We start from the raw sequence: 25,805 nt of genomic DNA, 5'->3' as shown, positions 1-25,805 counted from the left end.
CAGAGTTACGGTGGCGCCTATCCAGTATCCTGTCATACACAGGGATGCCACCGGTTATGGACGTCCCCCGACGCACATCCCGGGTCACCACCTGGCTTGGGGCCACCAAGGTGAGGTCAGCCCGCGACGCAAACAGGCCTTACCGCCATCGGGCCGTCATGGTCACTGGGACGGACCGGCAGGGGGACGCCCATTCGGTTCGGCAGCCGTCCGGCGCCCTGGGATCGCAAGCGGCCCCATGGCGCCGAACTTCGCTAAGTCCCTAGGATTCGGGAAATCACGTTGTCAGGTGACTAGTACAGCCAACGGCTTCCGTAGGGCCGAGAAGGAAAAAAAACAGGTAGTTATGCATAATGAAGCTACATCAGGAGTGGGAAGAATAAAATCGTGTCTGCACTTGGGTCAAAGTTAGACTTACATCAAGAAGATTCCGGGGATCAGTCGATTGGGGACTGAAGTTTTCCCCGAGGTGAGAATCACGGTTGGGGTTAGCGGCCGGGGATCCAATCCATTCGCCCGCTTCCCAGCCTTATCGAGCCGGTTGGAAGGAAGGCTGGCGAGGGATCCTATGAAACACCCTCATGAAGCGGTTCTCCAAGTTTCGGCTCGTGATTGTGCCAGAACCTGGCGGGGAAAGTGCTCCGCCCGAGTGGCGGTGTTTCATGGCCACCTCATTCGGAAATAAGAGGCCATGGCGAACCATAGGATATAAATAGAGCCTACAAGCTCAGCATCATTGTCCCGCTATCCTCAGCATCATTGTCCGCCATCCTCAGAACGCCAGCCTACTACAATTCCACCCAGCTCGGCTCTATTGCTGCAAACAACAACCTGTTCATCACAGAAGTAGATGCAATGCGGCCTCCATTCATGAGCCTGGCAGCGCTGTGGGTTGCGGCGGTGTGCTGCTCGGGCCAAGCAGGCACGGGCGCATTCGTCCCGCGGGACGGCTCGTCCATGCGAGCAGAATCCTCACTCGCTGAAGGTGTGTCCGCCTCGCTTCGCCCTGGAGCTGAGGCGCGCGGTCTCCCTTTGGTCCTCAGGTTCACCGCCCAGAGCAACATGGTCCATTGACGTCCTCCCGAATCCACCACAGGCTCATCTCTTCACAACCCGCCCACAGCCACCTCGTGCAGCCTTTGCATTCAAGAAACCCCTGCAAATGGCTGCCATCTGCAAAGTGTCTGTGGGCGCTGCGGAAGATGCAGACTGTGCGATAATTGTACTTGTGCAGTGATTTCAGGCGGCGGGTCTAAGCTTTAAACCCCCCAGCAAATGATAAAGATGGCCTGCCACTGGATGCCTTCTCTTCGAGTCTGGGAGCCTCCCAGATCTCAATCCACACACCCAACCTCTCAATTTTCAGCAACAAGGAAAATGTTTTCATCAGCCTGTAGCCATGAAAGCAATGAGCTACAGTGTAGCTCATTGCTTTCATGTGCGCTGTACTTTGTTTTGGTAGGTGTATTAATTTAGGAGCTAGAGGGGCATCTAGAGCTCTCTAAATGCCAACGGCAAGTCATCTAAGGCAAGAGTTTTTTCCTATTATGTTTCGAAGAGTGTTGCTTGGGAATACCCTTTGTGGGCACACCGTGCGCGCCGACAGGCCGCCGTTTGTCCTCGTGCAGCACTCTCAGGGGGCCGGTCTAAGCCTTAAACCGCCAACAAATGATAAAAACACCTCCCATTCTGCATGCAAGGCTGCTTTTTTGCATGGTTTTGAGAGTGTCTCGTGGGAATACACGCTTTGAATCGGAGGCCCCGAGAGGGCGCCGCAGCCGGCCTCCCCCACACACGGTGCACACACACACACACACGCGAAGAGCCAGGACAAGTGGGTTGCCCGGGGCCCGACACGCGCGCCAAGAAAGAGAACAAAAGAACACAACGGGCGGCTCAGGCCTGCGGGTGACGACGGACACAGATGGCCAGACGCGGATCGGAGCGCACAGACAGACAAGGATACGGCCGTCGGGCACTCAGCAGCAGCGCGGGTATATATACGTTAATGACGAAGACGACGGATAAGTTAACATAGCAGCACGCGTGCACGAGACAAATAAGCATATATATATGTGTGTGTGTGGATAGAGAGGCTGTGCGCGAAGAGAGGGTGGATATGTAAGGGGGTGTAAGTACAGAAAGGGGTGCAGCAGAAAGGGCGAAGACGAAAGCAGGCTCGGGTCCGTTCACAAGCAGCCGCGAGGAAAACGAAAAACAAAACACTAGAGCGAGTCGATGGTGGACGACCTGCGGGTCTTGAGCGCGAGGAGGACGTCCTTGAGTTCGGTCACCACGGCGGGCGGGGGGGTGGCGGGGATGGCGGGGGGATGGAGGGCGATGAGGGAGGCGGGGCGGGGGGCGAAGGCGGCGGATTCGCGGCGTCTGCACCGGGTGAGTTCGGCCAGCTCGGCGGCGGACAACTTGAGCGTCCTCGTCGGCGGCGCCGGGGGGGTGTCGGGGCTCCGACGCGGAGGCGTGGCGACGGCGGCGGGGAGGGCGCCCGCAAGGATGGCCTCGAGGCCCGGCGGGGGCGCCATGGAGGCCCGGGGCCCCGTGCGCAACAGCGGCGCGCCCTCGTCCTCCTCCTCCTCCTCGTCGTTGTCGTCGGCTTTGGAGGCGTAGAGCGCGGGCGGGGCGTGCTCGCCGACGGGCGTGAGGGCCTCGCTGGAGGAGATCGACGAGGCGGGGCCGGACGACTCGATGCTGAGACTGCTGTCGAGCGAGTGCGGTCTGAGCCGGGACCGACGGGCCGAGGCGGCAGCGGGGGGCGGAGTGTCGCCGTCGACGAGCAGCCGGATCTTGGCCCGACTGGCGTCCCATTCGCGCGCAAGAAGCTCCAGGTCCCCCCGGATCGACTCGTGCACCCCGACCGCCCGCGGACCCTCCTTGCCCAGCGCCTCCACACACACCTTCATCTTCGCCGCGATCGTCCGGAGGGCGAGGTCCATGGCCTGCATCTGCCCCATCAGCTCGCTCTGTCTGCGCGTCTTCTTGTCCGCCTCGGCCATCGGCGGGCCGAAGTCGCGCAGCCCTTCCCACGACCCGCCGCTATCCTCCTCCTGCCCGCGTTCCTGCAGCTTGCGGGAGTCCCTGCGACGGGCGTGGCTCGGGTCGTCCCGGGTGGCCGGCCGGTGGTCGGGCGAGGCGGTGTCGAAGGAGCCCGGGCCGAACTCGACCGACATCCCCGCGGTCAGCTCGCCGGCGAGGGCGTCGACGGTCTTGAGCAGGCCCTGGACGGTCTCGAGCGTGTCTTGCCACATGGGCAGGGTGTGTGGGGTGAAGAGGGTGAAGTCGAGTGCGAGGAGACAGCACATGAGACGTTTTCGGGAGACGTGCATGCGCTCGAAGCTGTTCTGGAGCGCCAGGAGGGAGAAGGGGACGACTCGGTCGACGAGGGGCGAGCTGGGCTCCTCGGAGCCGGTGGCCGTCGGCGGGCTGCTGGGCAGATGGATCTCCGGGTAGAGGTCCGGCGAGCGGCGCGCATGGCTGATCGGGCTCGAGGAGGCGAGGGTGCGGAAGGAGGAGGTGGCGGACATCGAGCTGGGCCTCGGCTTCGGAGAGCGGCCGACAGGGATGAGCAGCGAGGCCCGGCGGCCGTCGGGGGCGGTGGCCGGGCCAGCAGGCGTGGGCGAGTGGGAGGCGGCGTGGAAGGAGACCGGGCGCGGGGAGCGGCGGTGGGCGGAGTGCTCCGTCGGACTGCTGCTGCTGGCGTCGATGGATCTGAGCTGGTGGTACTCGTGGGAGTGGGAGGGCGTGCCGAAGCTGCTCCGGCAGCGCGGCTTGCGGGCCGCGAGCAGCCTGCGCGCCTCGAGATGGTGCTCCAAGGCCGAGGGGCTCGGGCTGGGCGAGAGCGGGGTTTGCTGGAGCGAGAGGCGCTTGGCGCTGGGGGGCGTGGAGACGAGCTGGAAGGGGTCGTTCGAGGCGGCGACGGGCGAGAGAAGGGGTGCGCTGTCGTGGATGCGCGAGTGGAGGCTGGCGCGCCAGGCCTGTCGGCGGGCGCGCTCGTTGGTCGAGCCCCTGAGGGTTTGGGGGTCGAGCCGGGAGCAGCCGTACATTTCCATGAGGGCGGCCAGGGTGGAGGAGGATGCGGAGGAGGAGGAGGAGGAGGAGGAGGCGGCGGGGGAGACGGTTGAGGGGTTGGAGGAGGGGCTTGTGGGGGAGGGGTTGTGGATGTGGCTGAGGATGACGGCTTCGAGCTCGGCGGCGGTGTTCTCGAACTGGTGGCGGGCCTGGTCGAGGACGCGCTGGAGGACTTTGCGGAGGCCTAGGGCGTGCAGGCTGTCTTCTGGGGCTGGGTCGGCGGAGGGGCCGGCGAAGGGGAAGGCAGCGGTTTCGAGGCGGGAGACGGGGGGCATGGGGTTTGATCTGGATGGGCGGAGGTCAGTCAGTGTATGTTTTTCTGGGAGAGAGAGCAAGAGAGACTGACAGACGCAGGCCGAGTGCGACGCATTCGATTTCCTTGACGGCGCCGATGGCCCGGCTGACGCGCAGGTCGAGGGCCTGGCTGGTGTTGACGAGCTTGGCGATCTCGGGGATGATGGCGGCCTGGATGTGGAGCTGGCGGGTGCGTGGGTTGCGGTGGGGGATGTGTCGGAGGTGGGTTCTGGGGCGGCAGAGGGCGAGTGCGATGAGGGGGGCCGAGCAGAGTGCCCAGCGGGGGGAGAGGTGGTATCCGATGAGGATGAGCAGGGTGGATATGCTGAGGATGGTGCGTGGGTGGGGTCTGAGGAGGCGGAGGGTGGTGCGGGTGAGTGGGGGTGGGGGTGTGAGTTCGGATACTCTGGGGGGGGTGTGGTGGGCGTCGTAGAAGTCTGGCTGGAGGCCTGGGCTGAGCAGGAAGGAGGAACAGATGAGATACTTGAGTCGTTCGGAGAGGTGTTCGGTCTGGGGCTGTTCTGTTTCTGGTTCTCGGCGGAGGCTGAGGCTGAGGCTGAGGAAGCTCCGTAGTTTGCTGAGGATGGTGGTGAGCAGGCTGAGGGGCATGGCGTCGACAGATGCGAGGTAGGCGGCCAGGGGGGAGTCTGGCTGGACTATCGGCTCAGCCATCTTTATAACAAGACGCTGCTCAAGGTCAGTGCTCTCTCCCCAGAAACACCGAAGCAGCCATACCGACACCCAGACAGCAGCCCCACCGCCCAGACTAACCCACCCTGACATCATCAAGCAGCCTGGCTGGGACACTCAAGCCCCAAAAGATGAAAATCACTAGTAAAGATCAAGCCAGAGAAGCTGAGCAAACTATATTAACACACAGCTCACAAACCCAAACCCAATCAAGGACTGACAATCACATTTGCTGGATGGAAACCCCCGACAGAGCTGGCTTAAAACCCAAGATTTGGGTCTTACATGGCTTTCTCAATTGGCTGATTCATACTTGCATGGGGCGCCAAATCACCCCGGGAAAAGACAAGCAGGGTTGTGCTTAACTGAGTATCAGCAGGAATTCATACATAAATGCCATGTCTCATGGTGCGTACCCTATATAAACCCCATTCAATCCAATTCCATGTGGTCCCTGCGTACAACTGGCAGGACCCCGCCGCTCCAAGATGATTCCCGGGTAAAGTCGGGTGATCTGGAGAAACTCCGCTCTGCAGCTCTGCCGCATTGTACATAGGGCTCTGAGTGGGATAAATAAAGTAATGCACAGAAAATAATAAAACTCTGCAGACGTAAAACATAACATACAGCTCCGCCACATAATAAAGAAGATCACTCCGCAAAACCACAAGAAGACAGCCGTAAAGCAAGCACAAAAACTCCACAAATCACAATCGTAACACACAAAGCAAGTCCGCAGCGTAAAACTCTGCTTCCGCAACATACAAAAAGTAAAAGAAGCACAATTAACAATCTGCCAAGTAAAGCATACTGAAAACCGTAAAAAAGAGAGTCTGTGGGGAGTATCCAGCAGAATCCTCCCTCCTCCATCATGGTTTTATAGAGAAAAGGAAGAGAACTAAAAGACATCCTCCGCCTGCCTCCCACGCACGCCATCCGCTAACTCTGTTCACACACGCACACTTGTAATCTGCTAAGCACTATACACACACACAGGTCATCCGCCAAGCTCCACTCTCACACTAACTCCTGTCGTCTCCGCTGCTTGCCTTCAAACGCCGTCAAACTCCTCTCCCTAGCTTCCACACCCCTGTCTAGCCTATGATGTCAGGATCCCACACGCCGCCCTTCTGGCTGCCACAGATTCCCCCAATCACCACCTCTGCTAGCCTGCTCAGTTTGAGTCCAGTTCCGCCGTCGAGCTCTGCACGCCGCCTTCAGTTGTGCGCTCCGCTCTGCCCGTGCTCCGTGGACAATTTGACACATGTTCCAGAATTAATCACCACAGCGCCCGTTAGTGTAGAATAGTGACCCATAGCAGGTGCTACAGCTAAACGCACTGCGTCAGGAACTACACAACACTAAACTAGCGGATAGCACACGCTGCAGATAGTTTTGCGTAGCAGCCCACCATTGATTACAGAATTCCATGATTTGTGCACAGAAACAGGACCATCAGTCCAAGCATTCTACAAATCACAATGTGATGGAAATCATGTGGTGAAGTATAGATTGAAAGAATTTAAAGGGAGGAAAAAACACAGGGTGGTTGGCTGGTGTCAAACATAAATCTGTTACTGAAGAACCTGTTTTGGTTGACCCCTTCAGATCAAATTGATTATAAACTTCACAATCTGACCAGTGATCTTGAGCTTGAACACCTTATATTCTTGAGTCTTCACATAGAGCTCCAGGCCTTTCCAGACTATTGCCTCCTGCTCCTGGCTGGAACCAGAGAGGAAGACAAACATGTTTCTATGGAACTGCTCACCAGAAAATTGGAGCTTGTTGGATGATTGGGGGAAGATCTCATCCATCACCTTCTCAAAAGCTTTTCTCCCAGCCTCATCCAGCGTATCCAGGTGGGGGCTCAGATAAAGTCCCTTATACTTCTCCTGAAATGATATCAAATGTCCCTCGGCTTTCTTCCCTATTTTCCAAAACTTCTGCTTTTTGGAATCATTCAAAATTGCCAGGAATCCAGTGATCTCATTCACAAACTCTTTGATCCCATCTGGCGTGTAGTTTTTTCGCAAACTCTTGCCTCTTGTGGCCAGGTCATGGAGCATCTTGAACTCTGAATCTGTCAATTCTTGCAGGAAAGCTTTCAGTGAGTCTATTAGATTGGATTTCATCTTTCTTATTATGTAATAATCTTTTTGAGTCAAATCTGTTTTTTTGTTGCAGAATTCAGATGCATCAATATTCAGCAGATTAATACTCTGTATATATGTATGTATGAAATTGAAGATATACTCACTGCGCAACTTTCTAAGCACATATGATAATTCACATTCAGATGGCAGTATAACTGGTTTAGATGGCAAGAAATGAAGAGTCTCCTGATGATTCCCAATAAATTTCCAAAGCATTTCCTTCTTGGAATCACTTAGAATTGCAAGCAATGCATTAAAGATGTTTTGAGAATATTGGGCTGAATCTACATTCATGGGTAAATTTTTTTCCATAACCCTACCCAATAATTTTCTTTCATCATTGTCAAAAGAATTCTGGAGGGCACAGTATTTCTGGAAAAAAGTGGCCTCTTTGGGTTGAACTTTGTGATTTTAAAAGAAGTTTTTTGTCAAAGGTCGTTTCAAGTCATGACATCAGAATTTTTACATTGTTTTTTTTGTTATCAGTAAATTAAAATGTATGTTGAAACCACTGACAATTGAGATTATTCAATGAGTCCTTGAATTCAGCTGGTTTGATGTGTTTGGTGAGTGGGGGAGTGCATGACAAGTCAGATCTTGGTGATAAAGCTGATTAAACCAATCACATATGTAGTCACTTGCCATATTCATCAGGATGAGCAGTTTTTGAAGAAGCTTCAAAACATGAATCCCATCAGCATTCAAAAGGTAAAAAAGTGCTCATCTGGAATATGGGAGTTGGAAGTAAGGCAAAATGGATAAATTGAAGTACATACATGCTGCCTCATCACCTATTTCAAAAACTGAAGATTTGTAAAAATGAGAAATTAGAATTCAGTGTTCAGATATAACCATCAAACTTCTGCCATTGAGAAGTAAGATCACCGCAAAATCACATACTTTCAAACTTGTTTTTTTCATTTGGGACATTGTGAAAATTTTCAAGGTCAATGGTATCTTCAATGTAGGCTCTTCTTGCCAGAAACGTAGTGCTTATAGTTTTATTTGACAAAACACTATAGTAATTCAAGCCCTGAAGGGCCGCTAAAATTCTCATGAGTAGCATGGCTGTTGAAGGGATAGACACCCTGGTTGGCAAATCAGGGTGAAGAATTATAATGAGGAACTAATTTGGGCCCTGGAAGTGGGCAGAAAGCTGTGTTGAAGAGTGATTTAAAATCTTACCTCTCTGTAACACTTGCCCAGAAGAAAAAAGAGGCACAGCAAGTGGCATAAATCTTTCTTTGATGGTTTTTGTCTGAGCCAGGGCCAGTAACCCAAGACAGCTTGTTGTGACAAGATTGGGCTGAGGCAAAGACAGCGGCAAAACATGAGACCAAGTTCAGAACCAAAGAAATTGTGTAATAGATGTTGGCAAAACATGCAAAATAAATGTCACCACAAAAGTTTCATTTAACTGTGATACAGTACTACAACTATGTAAAACTGGCGGCAGTTTTTCTGAATCTCAGGAGGGGCTTCACTCCTGTTTTCTATGTAGCCCCTCTTGACAGTCTTCCCTTATTAGTCCAGCCCCTCTGAGTCCACCTCATCTTTCCTCATCTTGCTCAGAAACATCAATTCTGTCAGCCTTAGAGTCAACTCAGCTGACCTAAAGTCTGCCTTTTTCTACTCTTTACATATGAATTACTTCATATCTTTTTCATCTTAAGAGATAACCTTGTTTTGAATTCATATTCTGTTTCCTCATGCAATTTTAAACTTAGTTACAACTCACCAATTCTTTGTAACTCTACTCCTTCCCTGAGTTATTGAGTTGTAGCACGCATGCGCAGTTGTGACGTGTCAGCGCTACCAGGCGCGCCAAACCACATGTACATATGTAAATTACATAAGCAAACTGTGAAAATTTTTTTAGTCAGGATTCCCCTTGCCTGAGGTGGATCTACAGACTTCAGCACACCAGAACCACACCCCAGATAACCCCAGGATCACCACCAAAGAGTTTACAACACTCCCAGTATACCTACCGTCACAGGCGCCTAGGATATTGACAGTAAGTAACCTCTTTCACTGAACCTTGTTTATCTCAGAGGTACAACTCTGTGTCTTGCTTGATCTGCTCCTCTTTGCTGGCCTTTGCCTTATCATTGATCACAGGGCTGTCCCTGCTTAACATCATTCTTTTCCTGTGGTTTTTGCAAGAAACAAACCACATAGGTTTCCCTTTAAAGAACCTTGACTATCCAGAAGGAAGCTAACAAATTGTGGCTGGATTAAACTTGTCTAATCCAGGATCCCTCCACCTTTCTTTGGTGAGAGGAGGCTGTAGCACTCTCTAGCACAGCTTGGCAGCACTCTTCTGAAGAGGTAGCATTGCCAGTGGACGTGCATTCCCACCAGAATAACCTTGAATATATGCTTATCTTGAATCTGCTCAGTTTCTCTCTCTCTTTCTCTCTCTCTCTCTCATTTGTATTTTCTTTATCCGAAGAAATCCAAATATTCCCCTCACCAGGGGGGAATGTGTTGCACTCTCTAGAGAGTGCCAGACCGTAATTTTGTCTGTAAAATGGTATGATGTGAGTTCAATGTCAGCAGTAACTTTGTTAAAATTTCTGCCCAACTACAGGGGTAACTGTAGGCAAATTTGTTGTGAAATGATCTGTCACCCAATGTCAACACATCAACATCTCTCTGTTGAATTTTTGTGTTTGGTTCATCATGATCACAATTTTGGAAACAAGTGTCAATGCACAAAAGTGTTTCCAAGAAACCTATCCTTATTCTGAAATATATCTTTAACCAAGTGACAGGAAATATTTTGCATTGTTGAATTGTTTTAATTCAAAAAACAAAGAACACCACATTATGAAAAATACTAAGTATAAGAACTTCAGAGGATTGGCCAACTGCTGGATGAATCCTAGTGAGTGAAATATTTGTGTCATGATATTAATTGGGGAGGAAACTGTTTTGACATAAAATTTTTATTCTTCAAGTATCAAACAGTGTCAAAGCTAGGAACCAAAAACCTGTTTAACATGCAATTTGACTCCCAGCAATATGAAATGTGAATATACTGGATTCAGTTTTCCCTACATCTTTTACTAAGTTATGGAAAATTGAAGAATTTTAAATTCTGAAGTGGGAATAGCTTATCTGTTGGGATTTCGACTTTTCACCGGTGAGGAGAAAGAGAAGAGCTCCTGAGGGTGCTCAAGAAAAAGGGGCGGTGATGATGGATGAATCACCGGATGCAGCTCAGAGGTGGAGCAGAAAAAGAAGGAGAGAACCAATGAGTTGATTACTCTGGACTAGGCTATGGTTATATAGACTATGTACATGGAATCAACTTGTGGGTGAGAATAAAATGAATAAAAAATGATAATGAATAAGAAACTTCTCGACTCATTGTAACATGTCAAAAGGTACATCAATATCCCCAGCAGAGAGTGCGCACACAAGAGGATAAGAAGGATTTGGGAAAGTTTGACAAACTAATCTAGGCAAGGAGCAAAGTCAACAAGGCTAGTACGGCGAGCAAACATGACCACTAAATACAAACAGACCATAATATGTGGACTCATAAGTGTAGAATATCTTTGATCTGAAAACAAGCCCGTAGAGGAGGATAAAGTGAGCGGAGATGGTGTGAGGAGAAAGTGAAGAAGGGGTTTTAGGGATGAGTGGAAAGACAGAAATCCAACATTATCATTTGGAAATATACACCTTGTGTATTACAGGACTACTCATTTTACAATTTTCATACCTTTACCTACAACTTACTGAAGAATGCAGGTTCTAGAGGCACAAAGACAAATTGCCAAGGCAAAGGATTAGATCCATGGATAGTAACTGGTGCATCAATATCCTCTTGTTTCTGCAACCAGATGGAGAAAGAATTCAATAGCTTGTCTAAGAGCTACAAGGTGAACAGTCAATTCTTAAATTCTCAGGCACATCTAAGCTTGGGTTATGTACACCTTTTTCTTTTAGATTGATTTTCTTCACGTATTTCTCAATACATATTTACCATGAATTTTCTCCTTTAAGTAGTATTACTTAACCACGGGTACCTTTGTTTCCATGTGCATGGTGAAACAATGTGGTGTTGATTACTCTTATCACAGGTCACTGAAGTAGCACATGATTTTATATAAGCCTTTGGTACTGCAGACCTACTGTATCCAGACTACTCAAAATGTTTGGCCTTGGAACAGCAGGAGTGGCACACACATGTGAGGAAAAGCGTTAAAGAAACTTGTGTCTGGGGTTGAAGGTGGGCACAAGTGAAATATGGCCGCGCGGGGAAACTTGGATTGGTTTCCTATCCCCCTGTGTCCCCCGGGGAGTGATATTTGCTTATGTAATGTCCACCCTCACGTTCGGCCGAACGTTGCGGTGGACATTGGCAAGTCGCTTGCACATGTACTGGGACTCGATGAACAGTGTGTGCTGTTCATCGCGCTAGGGAAGTCCCGGCTCGACGCCCAGTACATGATGGCCATCGAGCTGGGCCTATCCGAGCTTTTTTAGCAGTATAAAATGCCTACCAAGCTTGGATAGGCCCAGATCAATGACCAGCATGTGCTGGTCATTGGACTAGGGCTTTGCCGACTCGATGACAAGCACGAACTGGTCATCGAGTTGGCAGATCCCGCGCTTGATGACCAACATGCACTGGTCATCAGTCCCCTGGGTCTCTGAGCTCAAACGCAATGACCAGTACATACTGGTCATCAAGCCAGGGAAGTCCTTGCGCGATGACCAGCACATGTTGGTCATTGATCTGGGAAATTACGAGCTCAGTAGGCAGTCCATACTGTCCACCGAGCTCAGAAAAGCCCAGCTGAATGGACAGTACATGCTGGCTGTTGAGCTGGGACTCTCCCAGCGCGATGTGTGGTGCATGCTGGTTCACCAGGCTGAGAAAGGCTCCACTCAATGAACATTATTTGCTGGTCATTGAGCTGGGATTTTCACAGCCCGGTGCCCTTTAATCAAGTGGACTGTGTCTCCACTTGATGGCCAGTACAAATTGGAAATTGAGAGGAGAAACGCTTCACATGATGGCCTTAAAAACTGGTCATTGAGCAGAGGATGTCTCCACTCAATTGCCAGTATACATCATCATCAAGTGCCTCCAATCCAATGCCAGTACATAGAGTGATCAATTGGATTATGTCTTGACTTGATGACCTTCCAAACCACCATTGCGTGGAGTTTGTCCCCACTCAATGCATGGTCATACTGGTACTCAAGTTGAGGGTGTCTCCACTTGATGTACAGTACACACTGGCCAGCGGAGGGTCCCTGCTTATATCAGCAATTTATTAGAGACATCCATTAGTTGAGCTTGACTCACCGGAACACCCAAGATTGGGTATGGAACAAATCAGTACGAGTTCAGTATCAACATACAGCTGGCCCACAATTGAGTTACACAGGGGAAATGGTTCACATCTGGCAGAATTACAGAAAGAAATTACGGTCTGGCACCCTCTAGAGAGTGCAACAAATCCTCCCCTGGTGCCTCTTCTTTCTTGTGTCCTGCTGTCACTATAGAGACTCAGGCTCACAAATTCCCAAATCATCCCAAAGGGTGGCCAAAGGAATCCTGAATCATTCACAATCAAAGCTCAAGATAAACTTCCTGCAAGACTCAAGTGTTGTGGTGATTAATTTCTTGTTTCTTTTCTGCATCTCTGTCTCATATCCTGTGATGGGTGTTTTACTTTATGGTATCTGTTTTAAGGATTGCCAAGTGAACCTGGGTATCCATGGCGGGTGCAGGTACTGCCTGTGTCTTTCAGCAATTCTGGACAACCGCAACTTCACCCGGCACCCGCCGGCAGGTAACATTTCTTTTTTCCAATGACCAATTTGTAACAGTCATTGAGAGGACTCAAGCCTCTTGATGACCGGTACAGACCAGTCATTGGGAGGACTAATCTTCTTGCTGACTGTTACAACCAGGAAATCACAAGGACTTGATCCTCTCAACAACCAGTTGGTGCTGTTCATTGGGAGGAAACAACCCTCTCAATGACAGGAGCTGTGGAACTACTCAAAAGGGGGAATAGAGCTTGGAAGGGATATGGATAGCAACACTAGTACTAATTTAAGCTATGCAAACATGCTGATGAGGCTGCCTTCCTGACTAATGCTGAGGGGATGAGAGTAACACTAAGAAAAGAAGAAAAAGGTGTGGCTGATTTCTACTTGATCTTAGGAACTAGTACTATGAGCTTAACTACTGTTTGGCTGCTGAGGATGAGAGGGTTGGTGCAATAATTGAGGAGGGGAAGTAATGGCAATGATTCAATAGCAATGGTGATTTCAGAGGGGGCAATGGGCAATTTTCAAGAGCAATGGGTTCAGGAGCAATAGCAATGATTTCAATAAGCAATGGGTGATGAGGAATTTCTGCTATAATTTCTGTAAAATCTTCACTGATCTTCTCTGGAGGAATTCTGGCTATGGGAAGAAAGTCTGTACAAATGGGGAAGGATTCTGGCTATGGGAAGAAAGACTGTACAAAATGGGGAAGGTGATGTGAACATAGTAACAACTTGTAATAATGAGCACTACTGAAAGAGATAAGCACAGACCCAATGATGTAATGTGTACAATAGGCATAGTCCATAATGAGCAATGTATGTAAAAGGTTTAATATGTGAGAAAATATCTGTAAAAGGAATGTAATACAATGATTTAACTAAGTTACCAATGAAATGAGTATTGTCACTAACAAAGACTGTAGGTTTTCTGTAAATCTTATATCCTTTATAACTATTGAGCCATTGAAGATAAAGGGGTACTATGTGTGACTGACTCTAGGTGAAATGAGGCTTAAAATCTGAATATGCAATAACAATGAATTATTTGTGAAGGTTTATGGGGTAATGGGTAATGTAATGATGAAGATATGTAAAAGAAGACACTAAAATACTACATGTGGCTTGGGATGGAGCACCACAGCGCAGACTGGTCATCAAGAGGACTCAATACCCTCAATGACCGGAGTGCAGGGTACCCTAACCTTTTGATGATGGGACAGAACATTCATCAAGAGGGTTGAGTCCTCTTGATGACTGGTCTGCACCCATCATCAAGAGGGATGAATCCTCTCCATGACTGGGCTGCACCCATCATCAAGAGGGATGAATCCTCTCCATGACTGGCACCAACCGGTCATTTAGAGGGGTGCTGTGACACATTTATCCACCTAGGTGGCAGGTGTTGCCCACAGGTACCTGGTAGTTTTTCCACCAAATGTCAACACCCATGCCGGTACTGTCAAACGGGTATCACTTGGTGATACTTAATCTTTTTCTGAGATTTGTACATGTGGATAGTTCTATTTTTTTACTTGGTTTCTCTGTATTCCAATCCTGCTACCTAAAAATTCCAATCCTCTGAGTCTAGATCACCAGGGGAGTTTGCTTGGCACTTGCATGAAAGTGCCATTGCACAATACTTTTCAAGAACCCTGTTAGATATATCCTAGAGCTTGAGCCTCCACGTATGCTGAATTCATGATCAATTTATGTTTAACTTATGCTCAATTGAGCTGAAGGCCTTTTGGAAAGTAGAGATGCCATACGGGTACCCGTTGCGGGTGCTGGTTTTTCATGTTTTTTTGGGTATATCCGCTGTGGTGATCATACTTGTGGCGCCGCGGTTGCACAGGTTTTTCCGTCAAGCTCCAAGCGCCAGAAACCTCAAGCTTCAGTTTCTGGCGCAGCATCAAGAGCAATCCTCAAGACCCAATATCCTTATGCGCGCAACATCAAGACCAATCAGTGCAGCACAGGCGCAAGAGTCAAGACGTTTCAGGATCCTCTTTGCGCGCAACGGCACGCCACCATGGTTTTTTTCCCTTGGGCTTTCTTTTCTGTTGTTGTTTGGTTCTTCAATTTCTTTTCTGCGCGTGTTGGATGGGAGGTCATGTGGAGGGTTCTAGTTTGGTTTTCTGTTTTTGTTTTTTTTGGTTGTCTTGGTTCTCTTGGTGTGTAGTTTTCTTATTGTTGTGCGCGCAGGTGTATGATGACTCTTTTGTTATGGAGCTCCTACGGTTTCAGACCGTAGGCAGCGCTTTGAGGGGATGGTGCTGGGAAGCTGCCCTTGCGGCGGTCCGTCAAATCAAGCGGTGAGGGACTCCTGTCCGTACGAGCGGTGGCAGTCGTGTGAGGGGATGGCTGCTGTTTAGGCTGCCCTTGGGGTGATGGTCCGTAGAGAAGAGCGCTGAAAGGAATTGGGATAGCTCGTGGGTGTGGTGGTTTTGAGATGTTTGCCGGGGGGTTTGGATCCTCGGCGGCGGTTGTTTGTTTTGAGGAAGTTGGGAATGTGATCTTGAGGAAAAAGGGAAAACAGATCTGAAGCTTTGGATGAAGGGGTGATTGGCGAGCTGAGCTCAAAGGTTTGAACTCTGATGATTGATCTAGAAACTCAGGATGGACCGTATTCTGGGGATCAGAATGCCATGCCTCCCCCATCATCTAAGTTTGGCGCACTTGGACTCCGGGAGAGCCACATGTCACATAGATTTCATCACATCCTCCGCGCGCTACGCGCGCGCACACTCACAACAAACAAGAGAAACAGAAGAAAGGAAACAACACAAGGAAAAATAAAGGAAGACACAGTGTAATGAAACAGAAAGAAAAGAGGCGGAGAGAAGACAGAAAAGGAAGCAAGGAAGAAAAAGCCAGAAAACACTCAAAGACAGGCAAACCAAACAGAAAGGGGAGAAACCAGAAATAAACAAGGAAATAAACCCACAGCAGGCGCTGTGTTAGGACCAAGAAAACTGAACAGGGATGGGGAGCTGAGAAGGAAAGGAGATGTGAAAATGGACAGAAGGAAAAGGAGAGAGGGGGAGCCAGTTGAAGGTGGAAAGATGATGAGAAGGGATGAGAGGGGATCTTGAGGTTTTGGGTTCTTGTGTTGCAGTGGATGACTGGAGCAGCGAGACACGATGCGGTGTCAAGATGAGGATGGGAGAGGAAGGATAGTCATTCATTGCACACTCAGAGAAAAGAAGGAAGAGAGAAGAAAGAACAAGGAAGAGAAGAAAGGAAAAGGAAAGAGAAACTAACCTGGAGCAGCGAGACACGATGCGGTGTTGAGATGAGGATGGGCGAGGAAGGATGAGGAAAAGATCTTCCGCGCCCGCTGCTCCAGAACTACACTACAACATGGATGTCACAGAAAGAAAGAATGTGTGAAAGCATACAACCTGTGAACCTCAACATCTTGATGCCTTGATGATAAGATCTTGAGCACAGATTCTTGATGATCCTGGCGATGGCGATGATCCTGAATAGCTGGCCACAAGAGGGGCCACCACAGCGGGCAGGCGGGAAAGGAGGTTAAAGGTGGTCCGCGGAGGCATAGGAGTGTACAAGTAAGTTCCTCCCATGATTGCACCTCCCGGCTGGATGCCGCCTTTGCAGTCAAAAACTCTGCTTCAGCCACACTTGTGAGCCGCCCCCACATTCCAATCCCTTTCCTCATTCCAGGTGGCCTTTCATCCCATCTGGCACGTCTCTGAGAAGAGAATAAACTAGCATCTCAATCCCATCTCTGAGAAGAGAATAAACTAGCGTTTCAATCCTGTCTCCAAGAAGAGAATAAACTACTCTTGTTTCACGTTGTAGGGACTCTTGTGGGACACTAAATATAATTTGGTGAAATATCATCTGAGGGGGAAATAAATTGCTAATAGGTTGAAAGGCTATTACAAATTACAAATGGTTTGAAAGACCTGCCCCTCTAATGGTACTACACAAATAACTAAGAGTCTTGTAATCAATATTTATAAAGATGTGGCTGATTCCAAGATGGATCTTACTTTTGTATAGTAATCTCTCTCAGATCTAGATACCTCAAATTGCTAATCTTGCAGATCTGTTACATCTTCTGATGATGGGGAATAATATAATCCAGTGGGATTAATTATGTAATATACAATTGTTGTTGACGTTGGGTTGTTGATGAGAAGGTTGGTAATGATCTCTTCCTTAAACAATCTCTTGATAAGGCACTTTAATCAATACTAGAGCTCCTGGTTGCTACTACACGACTACTACTAGTTGTTATAATTGTTGTTGATGAAGTTGGTAATAATCTCTTCCTTAACAATCTCTTGATAAGGCACTTTAATTACTACCAGAGCTCCTGACTACTACTACTACTACTGACTCAAACTTTACACTACTACTACCAGTACCACTACCACTAAACTACCACTAAACTACCACTGTAACTAAACTAACCACTGTGACCAAACCTCTGTAGGCTGATGGGGAAAAGATCTGATGAGGGGGGGAAAGAAGCCTCCTTATATCTTGAAGGGTGAGGGAATTTAGCCCCAGGGGAACTCCTTGTGAGGGCTATTTTCTGCAGGGGATATCAGTTGCACAGCAAGATATGCATGTGTTGCACTGCCTGCCAAACAATGAGGTAATGGATTCTGCAGGTGGGGATATCAGTTGCACAGCAATATATGCATGTGTTGCACTGCCTGCCAAACAATGATGTAATTGATTCTGCAGGAAAACTCCTTGAACCCCTTATCTGCCTGCATATGCTGCACTGCATGATATCATGTGTTGCTAGGTGACCCAAACAACCTTCCGTAACCTACCATATGCCTGCATGTCCAGCTGTTGCCTTTTTACATCCAGAATATTGGGGGTCAAAGCCTCTCCTCCCACCTTGCTCCTTCATTCCTTCTTCCTCCTCACCTAATTAATACTTCCATCCATATCCCATCATACTGAATCCTAGACCCTTATAAAGTAATATACCGCCCTTATAAAGATAATATACCCTTATACAAGTAATATACCCTTATAAAACTGCTTTACTTGATACACCACACCATCCTCCCTTCCATTCCTGGTTGAGACATGTGCTCCCAATACCTTCCACCTCTTCTATTGATAACATCCCTCCACCTCCCTGCCATCCTACCTAGTCATTGTCCTCCCTTCCATCCTCAATCACGCCGTCCATCCTCCATAATCCTAGTCTGCTGTTCCATCCGTGATAACACCATCCATCATCCATCCGTCTGTAATGACTCCATCCCTCCCATGTAAAAATACTCTGCTTGTATTCTATATAAATTCCTCCTCTTATAATGAATGATAGCTGTATCTATGATGTCCCAATACCTCTGCAATGTGCTTTTGGCATTGTCACACCAATGGAGCACCACAACGTCAAGATGGATTTGTTTCAGGATGATCCGCGCGCGTGACAACCCCGGTAATTCCGGTCCTCAAGACGCGCCGTAGGCTGGAGGGTTGTCTTATTCCCCGGCGTTTGAGGAGGATTATGGTATGCCGCGGAGATTGGGAGATGTAAAAGTAAGTTCCTCCCGTAGTTTTCCCTCTGGTTTGGTACTTCATCATTGTCAAAAGCATTACATGCCACTGCTGTGAGCCGTACCCCAAATGCTGGTTTCTTGGACTCTCTAGGCGGCGGGGCAAGCGCAAAATCCCACCTCCGTTGAGGAACTCCTACCATGCCAGGCGGTAGGCAGTTGGTGGAGTGTAAGGACTCCAGTTGGGAGTCCTTCACTGTCCATCAAGTGGGGCACAGAGGGGGAACCTTGAGATGAGATTCTAGTTCACGGGGCTATATATTTCAGATGAAGGAGACAATCTAGCCAGGAGAGATGTGAAGGGCAAGATCTCTCAGTATATACAACTCAGGGAATCAAAAGAGAAAGGAGAGAGAAGAAGGAAAAGGGGAAAGCTTACCTAGCCGGGAGAGATGTGAAGGGCAAGATCTCTACTGGCTAGAGCGTGGAAGAGAGTGTAGACTGAGTATCAGGCGGATTATCTAATCTAGTGATAGCTATGTGACATCTTTGTGAGACCCCAAAGGAGGGGGCTCACATGGAGGGGAATGAGAAAAAGAAAGTTTGAGGTGTGTATGCCATCCGGGGTGATTGGCCGTGAATGAGCGCAGTGAGTCATGTAAGAGTGGGGGGGGGGGGGGGGTGATTTTCTGACAGCTGGAGTTGCGTGTTGGCGATTTTTGTGTTGAGAACGAAGCCGGGGATACTGCCGGCGGGGTTGTGATCTAAACCAGAGAGTTGGAGGAGATCGGTGTTGCGGGGAAATTGAACTTTAAGGAGCTGAGCAACAGTGGGCCGCTACGCTAAACTACGCCATTTTAGCCCTAAATTTTAGCGTAGCGGCAAAAAGCGCCAACCTTTTTTGAATAGCGTTAGCGCGCTGTTAGCGCCGCTATGCTTCGCTAATTTTCAGCGGCGCTAACAGCATACCAATTTTTGTTTAGTGTTAGCGCTACGCTACGCTACGTTGCGCTAAGGCGCTTTTAGCGGAAAAAAGGCACTTTTTTGACGCAAAAAACGCTTTAGCGCAGCATAGCGTGCGCTCTTTTGCGCCTTGCGTGCTTAGCGTTAGCGCAATTGCGCGCATCTACGCTAACGCTACGCTAACGCTACGCTAACGCTACGCTAACGCTACGCTAACGCTACGCTAAAAGCTAAAATAGCTTTGCATCCTTTGCGCGTAGCGTTAGCGCAGATGCGTGCAATTGCGCTAACGCTACGCTAAAAAATAGCGCATTTGCGCTGCGCTACGCTACGCTAACAGCTATGTTAGCGTAGCTGACCCACTGTTGAGCTGAGACTTCAGGCAGACAGTTGCCAAGACTTATAACTTTGAATTTTGATGGATGAAACTGAGAATTTTATGGATGGATGAAACTGAGAATTTTATGGTTCAGAGTGGGTCCATGCCTCTCCAAATATGGTCTTCAAAGTTGAAGTTCATGCATGTATAAATGCATAAATCATAAATTCATAAAACTTTGTTTGCAGGGGATCTCACCAATCTGCTTAAGTAATCTTTGGCTTTCCCAGCCAAAGAATTTTTATGAATTTATGATTTACGCATTTATGCATGCATGAATTCCAACTTTGAAAACCATAAAAGCCTGAGTTCCAACAGAACTCAAACCTTGGAGTTTGTGACATCTAGCAGACATCTCATCACAACCTGGCGCGCACGCGCGCGCTACAACAAACAAGATAAGAAACAGAAACAGGACAAAACAAAACAAAAACAAAACAAACAACCAACCCTCCTCATCCAAAACCTATCCAAAGCGCGCAGAGTGAAAGAAAAATAATAGAACATAATGGAAAAGAAAATAACCTGAGAAAATAAATAAACCAACACAGGGACAAAGGGGGGGAAGGAAAAATAAGAAAAGAAATCCTGAAACGCCTTGGGGATGCGCCGCGCTGCGCCGTTGAACTTGAGAAGGCCTTGAGGGCTGAGACCTTTGCCATAACTCTCATTGAGTCGCGGGACCCAATCATAATTGATTGAGTCGCAGGACCCAATCATAATTGATTGAGTCACGTGACCCAATCAGATAACCTAATCATAATTGATTGAGTTGCAGGACCCAATGATGGCCGCCGACGCGCGCCATGCGCAACAAAACTTGATCCCACGCGTTGTGGTAAGCCAATCCTGATCTACCCAGAAAACCAGCAACCATCAATCACAAGGCTGTCACACCTCAAGACTAAATCCCATACCTCTGGCCCCCTTGTCAGCAAAGCCCAAGGTCCTCAACATCCCCACTCAATGGTCATACCCTGGATAATAGTATTCCCTCTTCCCACACTCCCCCTCTCTTGGATAAACCCTCTCCCTAGTCTCAAACATCTACCCAGATCACATGTTACCCCCTTCTTCTAGTGTTTCCTTAGAACCATGTGCTCAAAGATGTATAAGCAACCTTGAAACCCTTCACCCTCCAAACCCAACATGATACACATTATACTAGACATAGCCCCAAACCCCACCTAGATTATTTCTCCCTGAAACACTTCCTGAAACGCTTCCTGAAACGCTTCCTGAAACACCTAACTCCTCCTATCTTCAATCCCTAGATGACTTCTTCCTGAAACACTTCCTGAAAGGCCTAACTACTCCTATCTTAGATCATAGAATATTCTACCCCTGTTATGTCTCACATATCCCCTCCTCTAACTAGGAAGATTGAACCATAGCCCCCAGAAGATGGCATCATCCCCACCCACTATTACACCATCATGTGACTCCTTGACCCACTACTCTGACCACATGGCTGTTTCATCCTATAGAAGTAGAATGTTCTATGCTTCCCTTCAGGTTATCCTTGTTTCCTCATGGCTCCTCTTTCTTGTGGATATAAACTGGGTTGTTTTCCTCTTCATTTGTTCCCCATCAGATCCTGTCAAAGTAATTCAGATCACTGGTCACCTATCATTAGCCTTGCTTATGCCAATAAATCAGATTGGACAAGCTTGTTATCTGTGTACAAAATATTAGATTAGTAGAAAAGTAACCCTCAAGAATCCTCTATAGCCACACTCTTATATCTTTTTCTTGTTCCCAGAGAGGCAGCCCATCAAAGCACCATTCCCTCTCCAGCTCTATTCATCCCAAGAGTAGTTCCACAGCGTGTACCAGTCTGTCCACCACACAGTAATGAGGCTAATATACTTTCATGGTGTTTGGAATGTGAAGGTGGTCCTCTTCAATTTTTTCCCATCAAATCCTGTCCAAGCAATTCAGATCACTGCTCACCAGGGGTGATTTTGACGCACTCTTGAGAGAGTGCCATACCATACCCTTTTTCCGGAACTGTGCTGGATGCTTTTGGTGAAAAGAGTGTAAGAAATAATGAACAATGCTTGAACTCATCCACAACTGTTCTGAAACTGATCCTGGATTCATCCATAAATCATCCAGAAGTCATGCAGAACTCAACTGGAACTCAATCAGAACACAGTTGAAACCACTAAGACACAATGACCGCAATTAAATCATAACTCAATTTGACCTGGTTGTTGATCAGGATGATTTCTTGGGGTTCAATTCATATTATTCACATACTCATGAAGGTGTTCATTGTTTTCACTTTGCTAATTTTTCCTTCATGTGCACTCATAAAAGGTTGTTACAAATTGCAGGCTGGGCCTCTTTCAGATCAACAACACATACACACTGGTAAGAATGATGTGAAAGGCCCGCCTTAATTTTCATATTTCCCTAAAAACAGGCAGGTATCATCTATAATTGAGTCAAAAAAGGATGAAAATAGGGTGAAAGTATGTTTCAAGCCAAACTTGGAGGTTTGTGGTACCAGATTTCAGCCAAACAACTTGGCTTCTTAACACCTATAAGCTTGTGAGTCGTTTTTATGGTTTTTTGTTTTCCAATGTCTCCATGCACATGCATGTGAGCTGTTTTGCATTTTGACAATGTCACCTTTGTGTACGCGCGTACATTGGGGTGACAGATCACCAGAGGGGACTTTCACAGCTCCATGAGAAGTAAAAACTGGTCAGAAAGCCATTAAAGCCCCAGCTAGTCACATTTATGTTGTGTGAAACTCCTTGCACATAGAGAAATTGATCAACATAAATTCACCAGCAATGATTGATAATTAGGCATTGAGTAAATATCATTTCATTATAGGTTGTAATTGAGTTATCCTTAAAGAATCAAACATTTCTATACAACATTGTATGAGGTCCTGTGATACTTCCTCATAAATTATGATAGACTTCCAATTGACTTCTGAATAATTTATAAATCATTTCCTAATACACATCTGACTGACATCTGACCCAGAACAGCATAAAATTACAGTCAGGCACTGTCTGGAGAGTGCGTCAAATTCTCCCCTGGTGGCTCACTTATCATTAGCCAAGTAACCACCACTAGGGAATTGGAAACACTTTTTATCTGTGTAAAAAACGTTAGATTAGTAGAAAAGTAAAAAACCTAGACATCCAAGTTTATTAAATTCACAAAAACATGGCAAAAAAAATCTAAGTTTTGGCGTGTAGCCACATGATGGCCACTGTTGAATAGATTACCCCCAAACACTATGTGCCATGGGTAGACCCTCCAGCTTGTGACATTGCAACAAGCAAAAAAGGGCCAGCATTTTTTAAAATCAAGCAGGGGCCTATCCAAGCGAAGTAGGGGGCCTGCAGGGAGAGGCCAGGACAAAACCGGAACCCCTGGGGGGACAATTGTAGCCGTGCTACTATAGTACGGGCGGGTTACCACCCGCCACGTAGTAGAGAGGCGGGAGGCCCCTGCGCCTCCCTTGCCTAGATTGGGCTAGACCCGGAGTTAGGCTATCACACCATCTTCTCCTTCCCGCTACAGCTGCCAGGAGTACCCCTGTGTGGCTGTAGCCGGTAGTCCCCCTGTATTCAGGGGTGGTTGTTGTTGTTTCCGTTTCTCTTTTGAGGCACCTATATCAGGCGCTCTCTCTTGTAGGGCTTTGTGCCCCAGTTCCTTTTTGCCTCTCGAAATCCAGAGTGCCATTTCTCGTCTTTTATCACATTGCTCGTACCAGTCCCCCAGTTACTGTAGAGCCCCGCTACACAATCGACACCAGCGCCCCTCCTTTAAATATTCTAGTCAGCCCATCTGTGTGACGCTCTTAAAGACTCTAGCCGCATCCGGCGCCAGGGCCACCGTATCCTCGCCAACGCCATGCCACCCAGTCTCCCCCCAACCAAAACCCTCCAGCTTCTCAAACAAGCCACATTGTTTAATTTGAAACGACCGTCGATACACGTGGCCCTTGTCAGATTAGATGCCCAGCCAACAGTAGTCAAGACATGACACTTCCTGGCCATTGGCCTTCAAACCTGCTCCCCTCCCTGCAACGGCGAAGATGTCTTAGCGCAAAAATGACAAGAATCCAAACCGCCTGTTGCTCCTCTTCAAATTGCCGAGCCCCCGCAGGAATCGGATTGGCAAAATTTGTCTGCCCGAGAGGAGCTCAACCATAAGGCCCGCCGTTTCATTCATCGCTCTTGTCCCAGAAAAACTCTGATCCCTAGCCACGATTATCTTTGCACAACCAAATTCTTCCCCAAAAGTAATTCTGTAGTTTTGGAAAGCACGTCTCGCCGGATATGAAACTCTTATCATACAATTCCAACTGGCAGAGGATGATGAGGTGTTCACTGAATTGAATTGGTTCGTCTGTTTCGCCCCATTGATATCGTGCGAGAATGCCGCGCTGATTGTTTCTGAGTGTCTCATTCATTCCAAGTAGTGATCATCAGTGGCCTCATAAAGCTGTAACAGACTCTAACGCCGTCGCTCAAGAAAAAGGTGTCCTGCTGGTTTTGATTTACATCCGACTGGCTGGTCGAGCGGGCTCCAGATGTCAGCTGGATTGCATCACACCATTAGTTGACAAAAGCTTTGCTACTAGCACTCGGAAAGGAACACGAGAGGCCGCGATTGAGTTTCTGCTAGAATGGGCTATGTCCGAAGCTGATGGTGATAAAGCCAAAGGGATTGTGGTATGTCATTATTACCATCTCAACTCAAGCTTGGGACCAATCCCCTGACTTTATCAATGCGTGCATTCCTTATTGTAGACCGCGGTCTTCGAAGGTTTAAACTTGAAGCAACTCAAAGTGGTCGCAGGGGCCGCTGCAGCCTTGAATACACGGTTGATCTCCAACCTTCCACTACCCGAACCTTCAGACAACCCTCCCTCACTGTTCCCAACTGACCCAACTAGCAATAGCAACAAAGCCAATCCCTTGCCTCCAGTCATCCCACCTACAGGTCCTGAGGAAGCCTAGACCGGCTCGCTTGACCCTTGCCCGGATTGCCCAATCACATCAGCGGATCCAGAACTGATCCTAATGGGCAAAGTGCGCCCAAGAAACCCCGTCTAGACAGTGAGTCATCTGTCAATCCCCAAATGAACTCCTCGCACTCAAAGCCTCTATCCGATGTACCACAAACTGCAATCAAGTTGTATCCATCTGTACTGCCGCTTCCAACCACAGTTACTAACCCAACTCCATCAACAACAGAGACCATGTGGGCTTTGTTCCGGGGACCCTTGGCACCAGGTTCACCAAGGATCAGCATTGCTTTGACACCAGTCTCACCAAGCAACTCAAGAAGCACCATTCTGCAGGTCCTTTCCTCGCCCCCATAGATCCTGTGGCTCTCAACATTCCTGACTAATTCAACATTTTCAAGCAGCCAACGGATCTATCAACTATTGAGACACGCTTGGCAAAAGGTAACCTTCATCTCTCCTACTTGCTGATGTTTGATTCAGTTTGTTTCTCAAGTTTTCTAGCTAACTATCATTTCTTTCCACTCAGCTGGCAAACCCTGACATTATAGATCAGCCAAAGAGTATGGGGCAGACATTCAGCTAGCTTCCCCATTGCAGGGAACAATTTATATTCAGTTGCACAATTGTATATTATTGATTGAAGGGATGGCAAGTCCCACATTACTGTGTGGTGATGCAGGCGTTTACACTTTTAACTATCTTGTCAATTAGAGGGTAATGATGCAACAAATGAAAAAAAATCATATTTTGAATTATGAATTTTGTGGATTTTCAAGTGAAAAATGTGTTGCACCATGAGTTTATTGGTGTTTAAGAGGTGGGACATTGTGAAAAGCAGTGCGTTTAATAAAAAATGCAGATGCATTGTGATACTAATAATGTGAGGTGAGTTAATAGTGGTGATGAATATTGGGGAATATTACTTACTGGTGCAGG

At 47.9% G+C, this 25,805-nt stretch overlaps 4 protein-coding genes across 4 annotated transcripts; 2 read left to right on the top strand and 2 right to left on the bottom strand.

The window, feature by feature from the left end:
* Positions 1-44: 44 nt before the first annotated feature.
* PtA15_2A573 (uncharacterized protein) lies at positions 45-1,074 on the top strand (the record flags this gene model as incomplete). Its single annotated transcript, XM_053166606.1, has 2 exons — positions 45-258; positions 755-1,074. The coding sequence occupies 2 exons, from the start codon at positions 45-47 to the stop codon at positions 1,072-1,074; spliced, it is 534 nt and encodes a 177-aa protein (XP_053017811.1).
* Positions 1,075-2,225: 1,151 nt separating this feature from the next.
* PtA15_2A572 (uncharacterized protein) lies at positions 2,226-5,049 on the bottom strand (the record flags this gene model as incomplete). The annotated part of the gene is made up of 4 exons (XM_053166605.1): positions 2,226-4,368; positions 4,430-4,702; positions 4,783-4,831; positions 4,923-5,049. 4 exons carry the CDS (start codon positions 5,047-5,049, stop codon positions 2,226-2,228), a joined length of 2,592 nt encoding a protein of 863 aa, XP_053017810.1.
* A 1,622-nt stretch (positions 5,050-6,671) lies between these two features.
* PtA15_2A571 (uncharacterized protein) lies at positions 6,672-7,202 on the bottom strand (the record flags this gene model as incomplete). The annotated part of the gene is made up of 1 exon (XM_053166604.1): positions 6,672-7,202. The coding sequence occupies one exon, from the start codon at positions 7,200-7,202 to the stop codon at positions 6,672-6,674; it is 531 nt and encodes a 176-aa protein (XP_053017809.1).
* Positions 7,203-7,907: 705 nt separating this feature from the next.
* On the top strand, positions 7,908-24,858 carry PtA15_2A570 (uncharacterized protein; the record flags this gene model as incomplete). The annotated part of the gene is made up of 5 exons (XM_053166603.1): positions 7,908-7,931; positions 23,783-23,839; positions 24,150-24,238; positions 24,318-24,570; positions 24,649-24,858. 5 exons carry the CDS (start codon positions 7,908-7,910, stop codon positions 24,856-24,858), a joined length of 633 nt encoding a protein of 210 aa, XP_053017808.1.
* Between the last annotated feature and the right edge of the window lie 947 nt (positions 24,859-25,805).

The sequence above is a fragment of the Puccinia triticina genome, chromosome 2A (assembly GCF_026914185.1).
Source record: "Puccinia triticina chromosome 2A, complete sequence".
NCBI lineage: Eukaryota > Fungi > Basidiomycota > Pucciniomycetes > Pucciniales > Pucciniaceae > Puccinia > Puccinia triticina.
This window is presented reverse-complemented; position numbering and strand designations above follow the sequence as displayed.